Source organism: Coregonus clupeaformis, chromosome 11 (genome assembly GCF_020615455.1).
Source record: "Coregonus clupeaformis isolate EN_2021a chromosome 11, ASM2061545v1, whole genome shotgun sequence".
Lineage (NCBI taxonomy): Eukaryota > Metazoa > Chordata > Actinopteri > Salmoniformes > Salmonidae > Coregonus > Coregonus clupeaformis.
This window is the reverse complement of record NC_059202.1, coordinates 31,389,948-31,413,274: the sequence shown is the minus strand read 5'-3', so window position 1 is coordinate 31,413,274 and position 23,327 is coordinate 31,389,948. Positions and strand designations below refer to the sequence as shown.

General features: G+C 42.7%; 1 protein-coding gene across 1 annotated transcript; it reads right to left on the bottom strand.

The window, feature by feature from the left end:
- Positions 1 to 1,493: 1,493 nt before the first annotated feature.
- Positions 1,494 to 22,707, bottom strand: LOC121576773 (transmembrane protein 161A). The gene is made up of 12 exons (XM_041890221.2): positions 22,415 to 22,707; positions 21,665 to 21,768; positions 21,362 to 21,448; positions 21,151 to 21,242; positions 20,877 to 21,033; positions 20,030 to 20,181; positions 19,308 to 19,371; positions 18,999 to 19,142; positions 18,780 to 18,893; positions 14,156 to 14,330; positions 10,019 to 10,115; positions 1,494 to 3,035 (listed from the first exon to the last, which is right to left on the bottom strand). Exons 1-12 carry the CDS (start codon positions 22,415 to 22,417, stop codon positions 2,737 to 2,739), a joined length of 1,488 nt encoding a protein of 495 aa, XP_041746155.1. The 5' UTR covers positions 22,418 to 22,707; the 3' UTR covers positions 1,494 to 2,736.
- Positions 22,708 to 23,327: the final 620 nt, after the last annotated feature.

Sequence of the window (23,327 nt, the reverse complement as noted above, 5' to 3'; positions counted from 1 at the left end):
TCACATACAGTGAATATGTTCGTCCCTCTAGAGCATTTCCCTACAATTTAGAATAACCAGGATGAAATTGGCTACAATTATCCCTCTCCCACACTCGTCAGCATGGCCTCTCTGCTCCCCAAATGAAAAGAGAGTCACAGGGGTGGTGTCTGGGCAGCTCCCCTGAGGATAGGGCCAGTCTGCAGGGCATGGCTGAAGCCTCGGTTGTCTGGTCGCTGCCTGGTCCCTATAGCAACAGCCATGGTGGCTGCAGGCTGCAGACTGGGGGCCTCCAAACACATGCACATAATTAATGTGATTATATAGATATGTCAACCCTGTCACCTTCCAGTTCATTAAGCCGGACACTCTCCCAGACCTGTCAGAGGCTAGTAAAGGCCTGGGTCTGCCTGGCCATTGGAGGAGCGCAAGTCCCGCCACATACAACACTTTATATGGGCCTCATACCAGGAGGGGCAATGGAGAGTTAGGTAGAAAATTCTCAGAAGGAAGTAAAAGTACTCAGAAAGCTGTTTTGACATCATTGTAAAAGGCTCCATGATCTGAAAAGCATCAAAGTCAAATGCATAATGAAATAAAAAAAATAAAAAAATAAAACAGGTGGGCAAACAATATTTTTTCGAAATTTCACTCAACGATTAAAAAATCATAACATCATATAAAAATCTGTTGTTAAACAGAAAAAGTATTATGTTAGTGCAACAGACATTCAAGATCAGAATCTCAGCCATCCATAACATAAAAAGTTCCAAGGTGTTATCTGGTCCCCTCTAGTACGTTTTCTTAGTGCTTGAGCACCATCGATATCCTCCAATGAAGCATATCCCACCTCACTTGCACATAAAGGCTCAGATAAAGGGCCGTCCCTCCCTAAATTGGGCGTCTTTGTGGGTTTTGACTGGATCTGGAAGTCAAATAATATCTCCAATAAATCATGTCAGCTCTCAGACGAACGCTCCATAGGCCCGTCTGGCTGTGTCACGTCTGAGGGAAGGTCATGTTCCTTAGCGCTGTACAATATCAAGTAGATTTTTACCAATATTATTTCACAATAAATGATACCCAGAAAAATATACAATTTGAGAAACAAAGATTTGACATAAGTCAGCATTACATTTGTGACCCACATGTTGCACTGCATCACATTGCTACAAAGCTATATATTGCACATATTAAGATCTAAACGTCAAAATATATTTACTAAAAATATGTATCTATTCTCTATATCCGATTGTTGAGGAGGAATAAGTGCAGGGCAATTATCAATGATTAAGGTCAGAGGTGAATACCCAATTCAGTGACTAGACACACCATTGTCATGCATGATGTCTTTTGTCAAATCTTTTATCACCCTTATCTCCCACGCTTTATGATAACAGAAAGTATTCATTGGGAGAAAATAAAAGCTGAAATTTAAATTAAATGTAAATGTTGCTGGGATAATCAAAACATGTGATTTTGGTATACTAAAAGAAAAACTAAAGAATCATGAAAACATTAAATTCTTGTTTTATTAAGCGACAACCAAATAAAACATTTGTACACAACTAAAAGTTCACACCATGCATTCAGAAGTCTCTTAATTGTAAAAACAAAACAAAAAAACAGCATCTTCATGCAAACCACACACCGTGAAATGATTAGCGAACATTCAATCAAACAAATCACACAGAAATCACACTTGCCATAAACAAAACGACCCAAACGTACAGCAGCACGACACCTGTACCTTTCCAACACAATATGACCCGTGGCAATAGGGTATAAATATATAAAAAGAAAAAAAAAACCTTGACAACAATCTGCAAAGCATTTCAGACCAAGGTTTAAGTTTTAAGCAAATTATCGTTTGGCAGCAATAAAAGACAAAGTACTTCGTTCAAACAACTAACAAACTTTGTTGAGACTGAAAGATGGTTGATAACACAGGTACATTTGGCCAAATCCAGTCTGGGCTGGAGTGTTATTCGATGATACAGATAGCTATTTTTATCACCAGTCTACCATTTTATAGAAAAAAAAGAGATCTTATCATTGACTTAAAATCCCTGAGTTTCCAGGCACTTGGAATTCCTCTTTGAATCCCTTCATTAAATAAATACAGTAACTGATCCTCAGTGCTTCGTTTTAAAGGTGGGTATAAATGATTAAGGAAAATGAACAGGCGAGGCCCAAGTTTGATCGATCCATGCACAAGTGGTGATGACTGCTAAATAGAATGAACTCCATGGGTTCATGACAATCGGTACGGTATATAGCAGAACTATAGGACGAAAATAAACACAAAGCATCAAGCACTTCTGAATCTGTCGAATAGCAAACTAGGCTGTATTGTAGTGGTACCTTTTTCCTAATAGTAAAGGCTCATTTGCAGCATTTAACAATATTGTGTGATGAAAAATTAAATGGTTAACACTGGCTTAAGAGAAATGTGATAAGTAGCAAGGTACAGAGTTCAGTCCCCATTATACTGCATTTCCATCATAGTCCCCAGGCAGTCACAGGCAACAACATCATCTGTGTCCCACATGACAATAAGGTAGTAAAAGTAGTAGTGTGTCAGAATGTCAGAAGAAACCCTCACATGTCCCTTTTTATATCTGTGACACCTTAGTTACAGTAATAGGCACAAGAGCACCCATCCGGTCCTTGTGTTGTATTCAAGAGTTTTGCCTACATCACACTGGGCTTGTGTTGGATAGGGATTGTGGGTAGTGTAGTTCTGCGTATCCTTCCTCAGTTCTGCATGAGGTACTGGTGGAAGTAGATGCCAAACAGGCTGCTGATGACCTGGCAGGCGGCCACCCACCAGCTAAGGAAGGCAAAGAGGCCTCTGAAGAAGAGGGGGGTGAGGACGGAGCGCAGGGCTGAGAAGCCCTCAGTCAGACGGGCCACCGTGGCCTGGATGTCCTCCTCCATGTACTCCACCCCCTCCTCGTCATCCTCCAGCGTTGGCAGGACGGGAGTGGCCGTGGGCATTACCAGGGCAGGGGTCACCCCCGGAGCCTGCTCCGCACCACTCCATGAGAAGTCACCTGACATACAGAACAAAAACACAGCACGAACAAAGGACGTTACCACATGACACATTCTAAATGAACAACCTATAGGCTACATATACAGGTACAGTGGCTTGCGAAATTATTCCCCCCCCTTGGCATTTTTCCTATTTTGTTGCCTTACAACCTGGAATTAAAATAGATTTTTGGGGGGTTTGTATCATTTGATTTAAACAACATGCCTACCACTTTGAAGATGTAAAACATTTTTTATTGTGAAACAAACAAGAAATAAGACAAAAAAACAGAAAACGAGCGTGCATAACTATTCACCCCCCCAAAGTCAATACTTTGTAGAGCCACCTTTTGCAGCAATTACAGCTGCAAGTCTCTTGGGGTATGTCTCTATAAGCTTGGCACATCTAGCCACTGGGAAATTTGCCCATTCTTCAAGGCAAAACTGCTCCAGCTCCTTCAAGTTGGATGGGTTCCGCTGGTGTACAGCAATCTTTAAGTCATACCGCAGATTCTCAATTGGATTGAGGTCTGGGCTTTGACTAGGCCATTCCAATACATTTAAATGTTTCCCCTTAAACCACTTGAGTGTTGCTTTAGCAGTATGCTTAAGGTCATTGTCCTGCTGGAAGGTGAATCTCCGTCCCAGTCTCAAATCTCAGGAAGACTGAAACAGGTTTCCATCAAGATTTTCCCTGTATTTAGCGCCCTCCATCATTCCTTCAATTCTGACCAGTTTCCCAGTCCCTGCCGATGAAAAACATCCCCACAGCATGATGCTGCCACCACCATGCTTCACTGTGAGGATGGTGTTCTCGGGGTGATGAGAGGTGATGAGAGGTGTTGGGTTTGCGCCAGACATAGCGTTTTCCTTGATGGCCAAAAAGCTCAATTTTAGTCTCATTGCTTGTCTTTTCGTTAAGCAATGGCTTTTTTCTGGCCACGCTTCCATAAAGCCCAGCTCTGTGGAGTGTATGGCTTAAACTGGTCCTATGGACAGATACTCCAATCTCCGCTGTGGAGCTCCTTCAGGGTTATCTTCGGTCTCTTTGTTGCCTCTGATTAATGCCCTTCTTGCCTGGTCCATGAGTTTTGGTGGGCGGCCCTCTCTTGGCAGGTTTGTTGTGGTGCCATATTCTTTCCATTTTTTAATAATGGATTTAATGGTGCTCCGTGGGATGTTCAAAGTTTCTGATATTTTTTTATAACCCAACCCTGATCTGAACTTCTCCACAACTTTGTCCCAGACCTGTTTGTAGAGCTCCTTGGTCTTCATGGTGCCGCTTGCTTGGTGGTGCCCCTTGCTTAGTGGTGTTGCAGACTCTGGGGCCTTTCAGAACAGGTCTATATATACACACTGAGATCATGTGACACTTAAATAAAGTCCACCTGTGTGCAATCTAACAAATTATGTGACTTCTGAAGGTAATTGGTTGCCCCAGATCTTATTTTGGGGCTTCAAAGCAAAGGGGGTGAATACATATGCACGCACCACTTTTCTGTTATTAATTTTTGAGAATTTTTTTAAACAAGTAATTTTTTTCATTTCACTTCACCAATTTGGACTATTTTGTGTATGTCCATTACATGAAATCCAAATAAAAATCCATTAAAAATTACAGGTTGTAATGCAACAAAATAGGAAAAACGCCAAGGGGGATGAATACTTTGGCAAGGCACTGTAACTCCCAAAATAATGGAAACACCAACATAAAGTGTCTTAATAAGGCGTAGGGCCACCACGAGTCAGAACAGCTTCAATGCACCTTGGCATAGATTGTACAAGTGTCTGGAACTCTATTGGAGGGATGAGACACCATTCTTCCACGAGAAATTCCATAAATTGGTGTTTTGTTGATAATGGTGGAAAATCATGTCTCAGGCACAGCTCCAGAATCTCCCATGAGTGTTCAATTGGGTAGAGTCCCTGGTGACTGAGACACACACACAGGCAGTGTCCGAAATCTGTCTTGCCTACTTCTTACAGCATTTGCCCACTGAACAAAGATATGAATGCCACATGCAACAATTTCTAAGATTTTACTGAGTTACAGTTCATATAAAGGAAATCAGTCAATTGAAATAAATTCATTTCGCCCTAATCTATGGATTTCACGACTGGTAATTTCACGACATATCAAATCAAAGTTTATTTGTCACATGCGTCGAATACAACAGGTGTAGTAGACCTTATAGTGAAATGCTTACTTACAAGCCCTTAACCAACAATGCAGTTCAAGAAATAGAGTTAAGGAAATATTGACTAAATAAAAAATAACGAGGCTATATGCAGGGGGTACCGGTACCGAGTCAATGTGCGGGGGTACAGGTTAGTCTAGGTAATTTGTACATGTAGGTAGGGATAAAGTGACTATGCATAGATAACAAACAGCGAGTAGCAGCAGTGTAAAAACAAAGGGGGGGTCATTATGGGTGCATTCGGAAAGTATTCAGACCGCTTGACTTTTTCCACATTTTGTTACGTTACAGCCTTATTCTAAAATGGATGAAATCGTTTTTTTTCTCATCAATCTACACACAATACCCCATAATGACAAAGCAAAAACAGGTTTTTAGAAAACAATTTTTAATTCTTATATATATTTTTCCCCCCTTTTTCTCCCCAATTGGTAGTTACAGTCTTGTCCCATCGTCCTCCGAAACACCACCCAGCCGAGCCGCACTGCTTCTTGACACAATGCCCGCTTAACCTGGAAGCCAGCCGCACCAATGTGTTGGAGGAAACACCGTACACCTTGAGACCGTGTCAGCGTGCACTGCGCCCGGCCCGCCACAGGAGTCGCTAGTGCGCAATGGGACAAGAATACCCCTGCCGGCCAAACCCTCCCCTAACCTGGATGACGATGGGCCAATTGTGCGCCGCCCAATGGCAGTCAGGTCAAGACCCTGGTGGAGGACGACAAGCATGCAGATGAGCTTCCCTGAGACGGTTTCTGACAGTTTGTGCAGAAATTCTTTGGTTGTGTAAACCCAGTTTCATCAGCTGCCCAGGTGGCTGGTCTCAGATGATCCCGCAGGTGAAGAAGACGGATGTGGAGGTCCTGTGGAGTGGAGTTTTCACATGTGGTCTGCGGTTGTAAGGCTGGTTGGACGTACTGCCAAATTCTCTAAAACGACGTTGGAGGTGGCTTATGGTAGAGAAATGAACATTAAATTCTCCGGCAACAGCTCTGGTGGACATTACTGCAGTCAGCATGCCAATTTCACGCTCCCTCAAAACTTGAGACATCTGTGGCATTGTGTTGTGTGACAAAACGACACATTTTAGAGTGGCCTTTTATTGTCCCCAGGACAAGGTGCACCTGTGTAATGATCATGCTGTTTAATCAGCTTCTTGATATGCCACACCTGTCAGGTGGATGGATTATCTTGACAAAGGAGAAATGCTCACTAACAGGTATGTAAACACATCTGTGCACAAAATGTGAGAGAAATAAGCTTTTTGTGCATATGGAACATTTCTGGGATCTTTCATTTCAGCTCATGAAACATGGGACCAACACTTTACATGTTGCATTTATAGTTTTATTCAGTATACACTGTGTACTAATTGTACTATATACTCTTTAGAACGTACTGTTTAGTCAAAATGAACACAGTAAGCAACAAATACAGTTGAAGTTGGAAGTTTACATACACTTAGGTTGGAGTCATTAAAACTCGTTTTTCAACCACTCCACAAATGTCTTGTTAACAAACTATTGCTTTGGCAAGTCGGTTACGACATCTACTTTGTGCATGACACATGTAATTTTTCCAACAATTGTTTACAGACAGATTATTTCACTTATAATTCACCGTATCACAATTCCAGTGGGTCAGAAGTTTACAGACACTAAGTTGACGGTGCCTTTAAACAGCTTGTCATGGCTTTAGAAGCTTCTGATAAGCTAATTGACATCATTTGAGTCAATTGGAAGTGTACATGTGGATGTATTTCAAGGCCTAAATCAAACTCAGTGCCTCTTTGCTTGACATCATGGGAAAATCAAAAGAAATCAGCCAAGACCTAAGAAAAGAAATTGTAGACCTCCACAAGTCTGGTTAATCCTTGGGAGCAATTTCCAAATGCCTGAAGGTACCACGTTCATCTTTACAAACAATAGTACGCAAGTATAAACACCATGAGACCACGCAGCCGTCATACCGCTCAGGAAGGAGACGCATTCTGTCTCCTAGAGATTAACGTACTTTGGTGCGAAAAGCGCAAATCAATCCCAGAACAACAGCAAAGGACCTTGTGAAGATGCTGGAGGAAACAGGTACAAAAGCATCTATATCCACAGTAAAATGAGTCCTATATCGACATAACCTGAAAGGCCGCTCAGCAAGGATGAAGCCACTGCTTCAAAACCGCCATAAAAAAGCCAGACTATGGTTTGCAACTGCACATGGGGACAAAGATTGTACTTTTTGGAGAAATGTCCTCTGGTCTGATGAAACAAAAATAGAACTGTTTGCCCATAATGACCATCGTTATGTTCGGAGGAAAAAGTGGGTGGCTTGTAAGCCGAAGAACACCATCCCAACCGTGAAGCACGGGGGTGGCAGCATCATGCTGTGGGGGTGCTTTGCTGATAGAGGGCATCATGAGGAAGGGAAATTATGTGGATATATTCAAGCAACATCAAGACATCAGTCAGGAAGTTAAAGCTTGGTCGCAAATGTGTCTTCCAAATGGACAATGACCCCAAGCATACTTCCAAAGTTGTGCCAAAATGGCTTAAGGACAACAAAGTCAAGGTATTGGAGTGGCCATCACAAAGTCCTGACCTCAATCCTATAGAACATTTGTGGGCAGAACTGAAAAAGTGTGTGCGAGCAAGGAGGCCTACAAACCTGACTCAGTTACACCAGTTCTGTCAGGAGGAATGGGCCAAAATTCACCCAATTTATTGTGGGAAGCTTGTGGAAGGCTACCCGAAACGTTTGACCCAAGTCAAACAATTTAAAGGCAATGCTACCCTATACTAATTGAGTGTATGTAAACTTCTGACCCACTGGGAATGTGATGAAAGAAATACAAGCCAAAATAAATAATTCTCTCTACTATTATTCTGACATTTCACATTCTTAAAATAAAGTGGTGATCCTAACTGACCTAAGACAGGGAAGTTTTACTAGGATTAAATGTCAGGAATTGTGAAAAACTGAGTTTAAATGTATTTGGCTAAGGTGTATGTAAACTTCCGACTTCAACTGTATCAACATACTAGGCTCACCCATCTTGAGAATGGTTAATCTAATGCGGAATTGTGTTGATTCCCGTCATTCGTTCATTTGGGTACAGCGCGTCCCCTCATCTAATTATCAGTCTGGAAAGACGGCTGGGCCGGTTTTGACACCTTAACACTCGGTCGTAAATTAGGCAGGAGGGGAATCTCTCCCTTGCTCTTCAGTATTGAAAGGAATGTGCTTTGTCCCCCAGAAGACTTTTGCCGCGAAAACTATAACGTCCAAAAAGTAAACACCGGAACAATATTCCTAATATCCGAATGTTTGGAATGGTCAGTGAGGATCTAAAGACTAATCACGTCATATTGTTTACTATTTTATGATGTCATTAAAAAGGTTATAACGAAAATACTGTAATTTGAAAAGTATACACACTTTATCTGTCAAGTTTACATCCAATATGTTGTGTATATAATATGGAGAATTACGAGAGTATTTTTGTTAAGATAGGAATGTGATTTTAGTTTTCTAACGAGATCATAGGATTTCATATAAGCTATAAGAGACCGTGTCAGCAAGTAGGAACGCCCCTTTTACCAGAGTGCATAAAAAGCCTTGGCAACAAAATTTACATTAGACAAGAAAGTGTGGAGCTGTGACTACACGGCTTAAAATGGTTAGACCAGAAAGCGTGGTGACGGTAGTCCACACGTTTGAAATGGTTAGAGCTTTGAATCTCAACACAAGGAGAAGAAGATAAACTCACTAGACCAGAACATTGCCAGTCTGCAGCTGTCCATGTAAAGTGGTCTAGAACTTTGACTAACTACACGAGTTGGGAAGGAGAATCCCATCTCAGACAATCATTAGAATGCATCTGAGTATCTGTTCTATTTGAACACTCCACTCCAAGCCAGGACAACTAAGGAGGACATTGTGACCTCTGGTGGACAATCAGAGCCATACACCGAAACGGGACACTAAAACCTACCCCTTCCCATAGAAGGATTGATTGGTTTCAACGGAGAGACGACAAACAAAGACATCTACATGTAAATACATTCATGATTTCTTACCCAAACGGGCAGTGGTTCGTGAGCAAAGTATTATGATTACTTTGAGGGTAGCTTCCAAATGTATCAACGATAAGTGTGACTCTCTCTTTGTCTCTCCCTATCTACCCCTCCCTCTTTTGATGACCAAGCAGTCATGCCGTTGTTAGTCTGCTAGGGACTTTTTCTCATGTATTAAGTATGTATGCATTCTGTGTTATTATTTAGTTAGCTAGTAAATAAATAATGAAGCCAATTTGTTTAGTGCTGAATCATAAGTAAAGCTAGGGTTCATGCGGATCCAATAATTATTCGACCATTCAGAATGACGACTGATAAGAGGTAATGATTAATATGTTGACTTTTATACATAGTGATAGGTAAAATACCTTATAGAGTTTAATTCGGGAGATGGTTACTCCATAAACAACTTATTCTGTGGTGCCCCAAATCCTAATGACTTAATTGTTACATAATTTAAATCGAGTAACAATTAAACATAGTTAGTTGATTCGATAAATAACACTCATATTAATGAAAGTCACGTCACTACAATACATTTTCTATCCCTCATTTACACAAGTGTTTCCTTTATTTTGGCAGTTATCTCTAGCATCAGACATTATGGTGAAGCTGTTGGTAAATGATCATGACTCCCTATAGTTGAATTGTAGAATGCAGGTTCTCAGCAGTCACTGAAGGCCTCACTGAGATCAGAGTTATTGCTTCTGTTGTTAGGTGCTGTACATGTCTTACCCAGGGCCTTCAGAGCCAGGGTGGAGAAGAGGAGGAGCAGAACAGGGACTACGTACTGCAGGGTGACTATGGTCAGGTAGCAGAACACACGGGTCACCTGGAAGGACAACAACAAAGACTCATGGATATAGGTTTCTTCTGTCACCTCTACGGTTGGGCGGTAACCAGATTTCTGTACACTACCGGGGTATAAGGTATTACCGGAAGTGCACACAAGGGGCGCTATTTCTAAAACAATTTAGGCAACAGGTATCTTGCTCCAGAAGGGGATTGAATGTCTCTGCTGTAACCAAGAAGCTTGATCTTGACATCTAGCCACTTAGCTAGTAAGTTAGCAAACCAAATCATAGCTGTAGCCCTGAGATCGATATAATTTATTTAACACATCTTAGATTTCTTATAGTTAAACTTAACTTATGGTTTAAGCAGTGGCGTAGCACGCACCACCCCAACCCCCCCCCCAAAAGTGTATGTATGCATACAGTGAGGGAAAAAAAGTATTTGATCCCCTGCTGATTTTGTACGTTTGCCCACTGACAAAGACATGATCAGTCTCAAATAAAACTGTGAAGGACCTCGGTGTTACTCTTGACCCTGATCTCTCTTTTGACGAACATATCAAGACTGTTTCAAGGACAGCTTTTTTCCATCTACGTAACATTGCAAAAATCAGAAATTTTCTGTCCAAAAATGATGCAGAAAAATTAATCCATGCATTTGTTACTTCTAGGTTAGACTACTGCAATGCTCTATTTTCCGGCTACCCGGATAAAGCACTAAATAAACTTCAGTTAGTGCTAAATACGGCTGCTAGAATCCTGACTAGAACCAAGAAATTTGATCATATTACTCCAGTGCTAGCTTCCCTACACTGGCTTCCTGTTAAGGCAAGGGCTGATTTCAAGGTTTTACTGTTAACCTATAAAGCGTTACATGGGCTTGCTCCTACCTATCTTTCCGAGTTGGTCCTGCCGTACATACCAATACGTACGCTACGGTCACAAGACGCAGGCCTCCTAATTGTCCCTAGAATTTCTAAGCAAACAGCGGGAGGCAGGGCTTTCTCCTATAGATCTCCATTTTTTATGGAACAGTCTGCCTACCCATGTGAGAGACGCAGACTCGGTCTCAACCTTTAAGTCTTTACTGAAGACTTATCTCTTCAGTAGGTCATATGATTGAGTGTAGTCTGGCCCAGGAGTGTGAAGGTGAACGGAAAGGCTGGAGCAACGAACAGCCCTTGCTGTCTCTGCCGGGCCGGTTCCCCTCTCCACTGGGGTTCTCTGCCTCTAACCCTGTTGCAGGGGCGGAGTCACTGGCTTGCTGGTGCTCTTTCATGCCGTCCCTGGGAGGGGTGCGTCACTTGAGTGGGTTGAGTTACTGACGTGATCTTCCTGTCTGGGTTGGCGCCCCCCCCTTGGTTTGTGCTGTGGTGGAGACCTCTGTGGGCTATACTCGGCCTTGTCTCAGGATTGTAAGTTGGTGGTTGGGGATATCCCTCTAGTGGTGCGGGGGCTGTGCTTTGGCGGAGTGGGTGGGGTTATATCCTTCCTGTTTGGCCCTGTCCGGGGTTTCTTCGGATGGGGCCACAGTGTCTCCGGACCGCTCCTGTCTCAGCCTCCAGTATTTATGCTGCAGTAGTTTATGTGTCGGGGGGCTGGGGTTAGTTGGTTATACCTGGAGTACTTCTCCTGTCTTATCCAGTGTCCTGTGTGAATTTAAGTATGCTCTCTCTAATTCTCTCGTTCTCTCTTTCTCTCTGAGAACCTGAGCCCTAGGACCATACGTCAGGACTACCGGGCATGATGACACCTTGCTGTCCCCAGTCCGCCTGGCCTTGCTGCTATTCCAGTTTCAACTGTTCTGCCTGCGGCTACGAAACCCCTACCTGTCCCAGACCTGCTGTTTTCAACTCTTTAATGATCGGCTATGAAAAGCCAACTGAGAGACCTGAGCCCTAGGACCATACGTCGGGACTACCGGCCGTGGTGACTCCTTGCTGTCCCCAGTCCGCCTGGCCTTGCTGCTATTCCAGTTTCAACTGTTCTGCCTGCGGTTATGGAACCCCTACCTGTCCCAGACCTGCTGTTTTCAACTCTTAATGATCGGCTATGAAAAGCCAACTGAGATTTATTCCTGATTATTATTTGACCATGCTTGTCACTTATGAACATTTTTGAACATCTTGGCATGGTTCTGTTATAATCTCCACCCGGCACAGCCAGAAGAGGACTGGCCACCCCTCATAGCCTGGTTCCTCTCTAGGTTTCTTCCTAGGCTTTCGCCTTTCTAGGGAGTTTTTCCTAGCCACCGTGCTTCTACACCTGCATTACTAGCTGTTTGGGGTTTTAGGCTGGGTTTCTGTACAGCACTTCGAGATATTAGCTGATGTAAGAAGGGCTATATAAAATAAAATTGATTGATTGATTGAGTCTATAATTTTAATGGTAGGTTTATTTGAACAGTGAGAGACAGAATAACAACAAAATATCCAGAAAAACGCATGTCAAAAATGTTATAAATTGATTTGCATTTTAAATGAGGGAAATAAGTATTTGACCCCTCTGCAAAACATTACTTAGTACTTGGTGGCAAAACCCTTGTTGGCAATCAGAGGTCAGACGTTTCTTGTAGTTGGCCACCAGGTTTGCACACATCTCAGGAGGGATTTTGTCCCACTCCTCTTTGCAGATCTTCTCCAAGTCATTAAGGTTTCAAACCTGATGTTTGGCAACTCGAACCTTCAGCTCCCTCCACAGATTTTCTATGGGATTAAGGTCTGGAGACTGGCTAGGCCACTCCAGGACCTTAATGTGCTTCTTCTTGAGCCACTCCTTTGTTGCCTTGGCCGTGTGTTTTGGGTCATTGTCATGCTGGAATACCCATCCACGACCCATTTTCAATGCCCTGGCTGAGGGAAGGAGGTTCTCACCCAAGATTTGACGGTACATGGCGCCGTCCATCGTCCCTTTGATGTGGTGAAGTTGTCCTGTCCCCTTAGCAAAAAAACACCCCCAAAGCATAATGTTTCCACCTCCATGTTTGACGGTGGGGATGGTGTTCTTGGGGTCATAGGCAGCATTCCTCCTCCTCCAAACACGGCGAGTTGAGTTGATGCCAAAGAGCTCGATTTTGGTCTCATCTGACCACAACACTTTCAACCAGTTCTCCTCTGAATCATTCAGATGTTCATTGGCAAACTTCAGACGGGCCTGTACATGTGCTTTCTTGAGCAGGGGGACCTTGCGGGCGCTGCAGGATTTCAGTCCTTCACGGCGTAGTGTGTTACCAATTGTTTTCTTGGTGACTATGGTCCCAGCTGCCTTGAGATCATTGACAAGATCCTCCCGTGTAGTTCTGGGCTGATTCCTCACCGTTCTCATGATCATTGCAACTCCACGAGGTGAGATCTTGCATGGAGCCCCAGGCCGAGGGAGATTGACAGTTATTTTGTGTTTCTTCCATCTGCGAATAATCGCACCAACTGTTGTCACCTTCTCACCAAACTGCTTGGCGATGGTCTTGTAGCCCATTCCAGCCTTGTGTAGGTCTACTATCTTGTCTCTGACATCCTTGGAGAGCTCTTTGGTCTTGGCCATGGTGGAGAGTTTGGAATCTGATTGATTGATTGCTTCTGTGGACAGGTGTCTTTTATACAGGTAACAAACTGAGATTAGGAGCACTCCCTTTAAGAGTGTGCTCCTAATCTCAGTTTGTTACCTGTATAAAAGACACCTGGGAGCCAGAAATCTTTGAGCCAGAAATCTTTCTGATTGAGAGGGGTCAAATACTTATTTCCCTCATTAAAATGCAAATCAATTTATAACATTTTTGACATGCGTTATTCTGGATTATTTTGTTGTTATTCTGTCTCTCACTGTTCAAATAAACCTACCATTAAAATTATAGACTGATCATTTCTTTGTCAGTGGACAAATGTACAAAATCAGCAGGGGATCAAATACCTTTTTCCCCTCACTGTATATATAAAAATTTTTTTCGGTATTGAAAATCATATTGCCGGTATTTTGAAAAACCCCAGTATACGGTATAAACTGTATATCACCCAAGCCTAACTCAAAACAATTAATTTGACATGAAAACAAAATGGCTGAGGTTTAGATGTTTAGGTCTTACCTTCCTCTGGATGTCGATGGCAGCGATGCGTCCTGCCTCCTTCTTCATCTGGTCCACCCACTTCTGGGACAGGTTGAGGTAGGCCTGCATGTGGTATCGGATCAGGGCCAGCCTCAGGAAGCAGAGCACCACGACCGTCCACAGACGAAAACTGTCAAACATCGCGCTTGACATACTGGGATAACGCACAGAGGAGATCTGTCAACACTAGGAGAAGGAGTAGGGCTGTTGCAGTGACTGTATTACCGCCACACCGGCAGTCATGACCGCAGTCAAATTCCACATGACCATTGAGTCACGGTAATCTCCTCTTATGCATTCTGGACATGCGTTGGTAGTACCCAACTCGCTATTGACCGTCAGTCAGCGCTCTATTGTCCCTCTAACCACTGACATCAATGCAAATGGAATCTCAAATCACATCAAGCACTTATCATCAAAACAGTATAATGCTTTTAAAACTCACCTCACTGACCGTTCAATTTGAATTAAGAAGTTCAATAAAAAGGTTGCAAATTAGTGGAAAACATGGTCATTGTGGATGTTGTTTCAAAGCCAAACAATTAAATGGACAGCGCTTTCTAAGGTGATGATTAATTCAAAACACCCATACACATATTAGAGCTTATGCATACGTATTCACTGTATTATTCATCAGGAAGCCCTGTGTAAAAGTGTGTTAAAGCTGGAAAATGTTGTCAAAGTGGTTGTAAAACTTGTCAACTTTATACGGACAAGGGGGCTTAACCATCGTCTGTTCATTCAGCTGCTTAATGACAGAGGCACATTCAAATGTGCGCTGGGAAAAGTATTTTGCCATGTGTGGGAACTGAGAGGGGAGATGGGTATGTTCCTTGATACGGTTGAAAAAGCTGAAGACTTCTCTGAGTTGAAAGACACAGACTGGCTGGGCGACTTTGCTTTCGGTGTGGACATATTGGGGCATCTGAACAATCTAAATGTGAAACTGCAGGGAAATTGTGTTTTTGTGCATGAACTGTATTCCAACGTGAAAGCATTCAAGGCCAAACTTATGTTGTTCTCCAGACAAATGAGCAGCCGGTCTCTCGCTCATTTTCCGACACTGGCCGCACTGAATGCGCCCACATTGCAGTGCCGCACTGTGACATATAGTTGCACTTTGATCGACCTGCACGCTGAGTTTTCCTGCCGCTTCTCAGACTTCACGAAGATTGAGACTGAGCTGAAGCTTGTATCAAGCCCTGTTTTTCGACAGTGAGAAAGCACCACCAGACACACAATTGGAGCTCATCGACATCCAATGTGACAGTGCTTTGAAGGAGAAGTACAAAACAGCAACAACAGACCAGTTCTATGGCTCACTGAATGAAACAAAGTTTCCAAATATTAAAAAGCACGCCCAAAGGATGCTTGTTTAACTCGGGTCCACATACAGTACCAGTCAAAAGTTTGGACACACCTACTCATTCCAGGGTTTTTCTTTATTTTTACTATTTTCTACATTGTAGAATAACAGTGAAGACATCAAAACTATGAAATAACACATATGGAATCATGTAGTAACCCAAAAAGAGTAACAAAAATCAAAATATATATTTTATATTTGAGATTCTTCAAATAGCCACCCTTCGCCTTGATGACAGCATTGCACATTCTTGGCATTCTCGCAACCAGCTTGACCTGTAATGCTTTTCCAACAGTCTTGAAGGAGTTCCCACATATGCGGAGCACTTGTTGGCTGCTTTTCCTTCACTCTGCAGTCCGACTCATCCCAAACCATCTCAATTGGGTTGAGGTCGGGGGATTGTGGAGGCCAGGTCATCTGATGCAGCACTCCATCACTCTCCTTATTGGTAAAATAGCCCTTACACAGCCTGGAGGTGTGTTGGGTCATGGTCCTGTTGAAAAATAAATGATAGTTTCACTAAGACCAAACCAGATGGGATGGCGTATTGCTGCAGAATGCTGTGGTAGCATTGCTGGTTAAGTGTGCCTTGAATTCTAAATAAATCACAGACAGTGTCACCAGCAAAGCACCCCCACACATAACACCTCCTCCTCCATGCTTTACGGTGGGAACTACAAATCCGGAGATCTTCCGTTCACCCACACTGCGTCACACAAAGACACGGCGGTTGGAACCAAAAATCTCCAATTTGGACTCCAGACCAAAGGACCAATTTCCACCGGTCTAATGTCCATTGCTCGTGTTTCTTGGCCCAAGCAGGTCTCTTCTTCTTATTGGTTTCCCTTAGTGGTGGTTTCTTTGCAGAAATTCGACCATGAAGGCCTGATTCACACAGTCGCCTCTGAACAGTTGATGTTGAGATGTGTCTGTTACTTGAACTCTGTGAAGCATTTATTTGGGCTGCAATTTCTGAGGCTGGTAACTCTAATGCACTTATCCTCTGCCGCAGAGGTAACTCTGGGTCTTCCATTCCTGTTGTTGTCCTCATGAGAGCCAGTTTCATCATAGCGCTTGATGGTTTTTGCAACTGCACTTGAAAAAACTTTAAAAAGTTATTGAAATGTTCCATATTGACTGACCTTCATGTCTTAAAGTAATGATTGACTGCCGTTTCTCTTTGCTTATTTGAGCTGTTCTTGCCATAATATGGACTTGGTCTTTTACCAAATACGGCTATCTTCTGTATACACCCCCTGTATACACTTAAAATTAACTTTTAAGGCGGCACACCTGTTAATTGAAATGTATTCCAGGGGACTACCTCATGAAGCTGCTTGAAGGAATGCTAAGAGTGTGCAAAGCTTTCATTAAGGCAAAGGGTGGCTATTTGAAGAATCTCAAATATAAAATTATTTTTGATTTGTTTAACACTTTTTGGTTACTACATGACTCCATATGTTTTATTTCATAGTTTTGAGGTCTTCACTATTATTCTACAATGTAAAAAATAGTTTTAAAAAAATAAAGAAAAACACTTGAATGAGTAGGTGTGTCCAAACTTTTGACTGGTAGTGTATGTGTGTGAACAAACGTTCTCAGTCATGAATTACAACAAATCCCGTCACAGGTCAAATTTAACAAATGACCACTTGTGAGCTGTTCTCAGAATCTCTACATCAAAGATGACACCAGACTTTGATGCCCTTGCCAAGAGAGGTGACCAGACCCATTGTTCACATTAAGACTTGAATAACTGTGACTGGGGTAGGCAAGGATTATGCTTTTTCATGGTGATGGTTATGCAGTAAGAATTATCCAGCAATGCACTTGGATACAGGTAATAACTAATCAGTCAGATTTGGGCTGAGGTGATTGGATAACTGTAAATATGGCTCACAATGGAGAGGAGAATTGTTCCTTAATATGCTTTCAAAAACAGACCATTCGAAATGAAACGGATGCTCTTACCATGTTTCACTCAAATATTAGAATAATTTTTTTTATACACATCTGCTGTTACATTTTGCATGTCTCCAGTCATATAATATATATATATATTTTTTTAAGTTTGCATATTGTGACTAAGTTTGATTGTACTTTACAAGGGTAGAGATGCAGGATCTGTGTGTGTGTTTGACTGTGATGTTATAAATTACAAGTTGTTCACAAAAAACAAGGGTAGAGATGGTACAAGGGTAGAATTGTTGCCACAAAGTTGGAAGCACAGTTTCATCTAGAATGCCATTGTGTGCTGTAGCATTAAGATTTCCCTTCACTGGAACTAAGGCGACTAGCCCGAACCATGAAAAACAGCCCCAGACCATTATTCCTCCTCCACCAAACTTTACAGTTGGCACTATGCATTGGGGCAGGTAGAGTTCTCCTGGCATCCGCCAAAACCCAGATTCATCCATTAGACTGCCAGATGGTGAAGCATGATTAATCACTCGAGAGAACGCATTTCCACTGCGCCAGAGTCCAATGGCGGCGAGCTTTACACATTTACGTCATTTAGCAGACGCTCTTATCCAGAGCGACTTACAAATTGGTGCATTCACCTTATAGCCAGTGGGATAACCACTTTACAATATGTATTTTTTTTGGGGGGGGGGGTAAAAGGATTACTTCATCCTATCCCAGGTATTCCTTAAAGAGGTGGGGTTTCAAGTGTCTCCGGAAGGTGGTGAGTGACTCCGCTGTCCTAGCGTCGTGAGGGAGCTTGTTCCACACCACTCCAGCCTACGCTTGGCATTGTGATCTTAGGATTGTGTGCGGCTGCTCGGCCATGGAAACCAATTCCATGAAGCTCCAGACGAACAGTTATTGTGCTGACATTGCTCCAGAGGCAGTTTGGAACTCGGTAGTGAGTGTTACAACCGATGACAGACAATTTTTAAGCGCTTCAGCACTCGGTGGTCCCGTTCTGTGAGCTTGTGTGGCCTACCACTTTGCGGCTCAGCCGTTGTTGCTCCTAGACTTTTCCACTTCACAATAAAAGCACTTACAGTTGACCGGGGCAGCTCTAGCAGGGCAGAAATTTGACGAACTGACTTGCTGGAATAGTGGCATCCTATGACGGTGCCACATTGAAAGTCACTGAGCTCTTCAGTAAGGCCATTCTACTGGCAATGTTTGTCTATGGAGATTGCATGGCTATGTGCTCGATTTTATAACTCAATTTGAAGGGGTGTCCACGTACTTCTGTATATATAGTGTACCAAGACACACACTTACAGCGTGACTGAGGTCTTCCCCATGGGAGCGTTCCCCAGGAAGTCCCTAGCGATGGGTTTGATCCACAACACGATCACCACCACTGGAGCCAGAAAACTCATGTGCAACAGAATCCTACGGGAAGCAGAAAACAACAACACCCGAACAAGAAGACATTACTAGTGGAGCCAGTTGGTTATTTGGTTTCACAGCTAAATCTATGTGTTTGGGTGTTCTTACTGGATGAATGGGCGGTCTGAGTTCATCTGAACTGCGTCCAGGTGGGTCTGGGCTAGGCGGAGGCCAGGGAAGGCCAGCAAAGCACCAATAAAAGCACAGATGGCAGCAAGACCCAACTTCACAGTCAGCTTGGTCACCGGGACTCTGATGGGAGTCCACATTTAATAAACATTAGGGGAAACATTTGCCAACATACAGATCACTAAAAGCATATTGTCAGTCCATGAATGACTGGCTACTATTCTATGGACCCAAGGTGTGACTTTATTTTTTAAATCAATTTCAACTGTCCAATGAAAAGATACTTACGACCACTCAGCAAAGCCTTGCTGTTTTGCGAAAACCTCAAGGTTGTCAAAAAGACTATTAAAACCTGCAATACAAAAAGCATAGAAACTCCAAACTAAAATGATAAAATTAACTAAACAAATAATTGTTAAATACATAAACACAGTGTACAAAACATTAGGAACACCTGCTCTTTCCATGACAGACTGACCAGGTGAATCCAGTTGAAAGCTTTGATCCCTTATTTATGTCACTTGTCAATTCCACTTCAAATCAGTGTAGATGAAGGGGAGGAGACAGGTTTAAGAAGGATTGTTAAGCCTTGAGACATGGATTGTGTATGCGTGCCATTCAGAGGGTGAAGGGGCAAGACAAAATATTTAAGTGCCTTTGAACGGGTTATTGTAGTAGGTGCCAGGCTCACCGGATTGAGTGTGTCAAGAATGGCAATGCTGCTGGATTTTTCACGCTCAAACGTTTCCAATGCGTATCAAGAATGGTCCAACACCCAAAGGACATCCAGCCAACTTGACAAAACTGTGGGAAGCATTGGAGTCAACATGGGCCAGCATCCGTGTGGAACACTTTTGACACCTTGTAGAGTCCATGCCCTGACTAATTGAGGCTGTTCTGAGGGCACAAGGGGGTGCAACTCAATACTTTGAAAGTGTTTCTAATGTTTTGTACACTCAGTTTATATCCCCATGGAACTACTGTAGTAGGGGTTAGTGTAGTGAACATACCAGGCTCCAGGCCAAACTCCAGGTAGTCTTCTCTGACCACTAGCACCAACATGGCCACAAGCAGAGATAGGAAACCAAAGGCCAAGCACACCGAGCGCTCGCCCCCCTCGTCAGACCGGAAATAGTGGCCCATCAGGGAGTGGAGGGTTTTCCTGTGAGAGAGGGTTAAGGGCAACACAGGGACAACCAGGCAGTCCCTTAACAACAAACAACTCCAATCAAGGAGGAGCACAACGGGTGCGTCGGAGTGTTTTTCTGGCAACAGTGCATGTTTGGGTGATACACTATGAAAGTCCCGCCTACTTCCTGTTGCAAGTTCCGTACTGTTTTTGAATGGGCTTCAAGCTTATATAATCAAATTCATGAAAACTTGGTCATTTAAGATATGTAAAATTATATTCGTATTTGTGGATTAATTTACTTCTGATGTCTTTCATGAAGGTTTTTGATTGCGTTTATTATTTTTCATAATCTAAAACATTAATGAAAGGCATTAGGTAGAAGTAAATTAATATAATTGTACATACTGTATATCTTAAATGACCATGTTTTCATGAATTTGATTATATAAGCTTGAAGCCCATTCAAAAACAGTACAGGACTTGCAACAGGAAGTAGGCGGGACTTTAATGTATTGATGTATACGAGGGGCCCACTTTGCAGAAATTGACACTAACTGTTTTTACATGGTGATAACATTGGCAAGTACAGTGAGTACAACTTCAGTCTAAGTTGACATTGTAACATAGTACTTAGAGCTGTTTTCTTAGGAATAAGTTATACTCCATTTTCAATTTAAAATGGTAATACAATTATGGGCTTTCAGAGAGGGTGACCTGAAGGATACAGGCAGCAGAGAACAGTCAGCACACACCAGATGGCCCCAATGTGGACCTCCTTGGTAGGGTCCACTACACAGAAGTAGCCCTCAGTGAAAAGGTAGATGCCCATCGCATACACTGCAAAGTCAATCAACCACTGGTACTCCAGGAAGAATCGCAGTACTGAGAATGGGAAAGGAGAGACAAAGCAAAAATATTGTAAGGAAAAGATAAGGCCTAAATGCAAAGGCTTGGAGGGCATTTCAGTCAGCAGTAGTGGTTGTGCTTTTGTTTATTTACCAAGGGCATCAAGGATGCCGATTGGAGCTTTTTCCAAGTTAAGGTCGATGTCCTTCGGCACTGTGAGAGGCTTGCTGTCCCCATTCTGTCTCCTACAAAGAAGAAGTCAGCAAACCTTCCCTGTAACAACCAGTCTACTATCATAACAGTGATACAAAAGGCAGCAGACACCAGTTGTACTGTATCATCATGCCCCCTCCCCAGCTCACACCTGTCTCTCCTGCTGGGCTTGCTGGGCATCTGTTTGCCTGCCAGGGCACACAGCTCTCCTTCAGAGGGGTGTTTGAACCGGAATAGACTGAAAGGATCAAGTTAGATTTGTTTTAAACATATATACATTGCAAGTAGTTGGCTAGTAGTATGACTGTTGTTTTACTCAAATCTATTCACTATGAGTTTCTCCTGCCCTCATGATCTGACAGGAATAACTCCAGACCCTAACCATTATCAGGACATTGCTACACCCAATCGCCAAAGCCACTTCTGTATATGACATTTGAGTACATGACTTTACCTGCCATTGCACAGAAGCCAGCGGGCAAAGGAACAGTGTGGAGTCATTCTGTGCATGATGCTAGCAGCCAGCAAGCTGACCACCAGCTGCACTCCAATCAGCGCCTGTTCAGAGAGAAACACACACACACACACACTACTGGTTAATCAATGTAGCTACAGTCCAAAAAGGGGTCAACGTTTGTAGAGAACTTTTTCAACTGACACATCAACTGCTGTGCATCTCAAAGGAGTCGCTACTACACGTGTCGATAGTGGGGGGCGCCCTCCTACAACTGTGTCAGTTTCAACTTTTAAAGGAAGGAACCAAATCCTCTTAAGCCAAGGAAAGAAATTACCCAATATAGCCATGGCATGGGGGGGAAGTGCTAGCTGTGAAGGTTGAAGGTAACCATCGATGCTAGCAGCCCAAGTAAGCTAACTAACTTTATGTGTGCAACGTCTCCATGGCTAGTAAAATGAATGTAAGGGCAATTTATGCTGCTAACTTCAAACTGACACCTAGCCAGTTATCAACTTGAAGAGAACCTGAAGGCAGTGAAGCAGTAACTGTGATTGGTCTCTAACTAACTACCCGTAGCGAAATTTTACCGGTAGCTGATATTGCTAAACTAGCTACCTTACGTAGCTAGTTGGTAGCCTAAATGTACCTGCAGCGGAGGCTAAAAGCTATAGCTACAAGCATTTGATTTAGCTAGCGAAGCTTTACATGCTGGGTGCAAGTGGACACATAAAACATCTAGCTACTCACCATCTCTCTTCAATGAACTTAAGTCTCTTTTCGTAGTGTTAGCGACACACGCTTGTAGCTTAAGTGTCTTGACTTGACAGCTGATCAAAGATGGCAGATAAATTAAGATTGTTCACTCAGGCCGTTTACCATTGAAAATAAGTTGTAAGTTCCGGTCTACTTAACTGGCACCAATGCAATAGCAGATGGGTTTGGTCTTCTTAGTTCATTGACTTTCATTGAACTAGAAAAAAAACAGTGAGTGGGGTGTCTCGCTTCCTCTTCCATCTCTGAGCTGATTACATGTGCCACTGTAGGCAGGCCTGGATTTGGGTTCCACGAACCGCAGAAAACAAGCGTTTTCATTGGCTCGAATAGATGCCTGCTCACGATTTCATTGGATCCCGTAAAAAAAAAAGAAGCCAAAAGTGGTGGAAGACGCCCAGTAAAAATATACCTCATTCACAATAATAATGCATTTTCTAATGGATAAAATAAATAGTTGCACCTGCTTATCAATAAAAAGCCTCGTTTTAGAGATACTGTATCATAAAGCTAAGCTAACCAATCACACTGTAAATGGGCTTATTATTGTGGGAGTTTCTCATACAAAGTGACAATATGCTAAATCTGTTCGCTATATTTTGCAATTTTAGCAAAGATAATATACAAACTTTGGTTTTAATGTGACAGGAACCAAAGTGTTTGTCAGTGTTTCTCATGGGACCCTAATTAGTGATGAACATTAAGAATGTTTAAATGCACCTAGTAGGGCTTCGTCTAGAAAGCACACAGCTTTTGTCAAAATTGACTTTTCGTAGCAGGTTTAGGAGAATTTACGCAGCAGGTTAGGAAAATTAACGTATCAGGTGAATTAGATTAAGGTTAGGACAAGGGTTAGGGTTAGCTAAAATGCAAGAAAATAATCAACTTT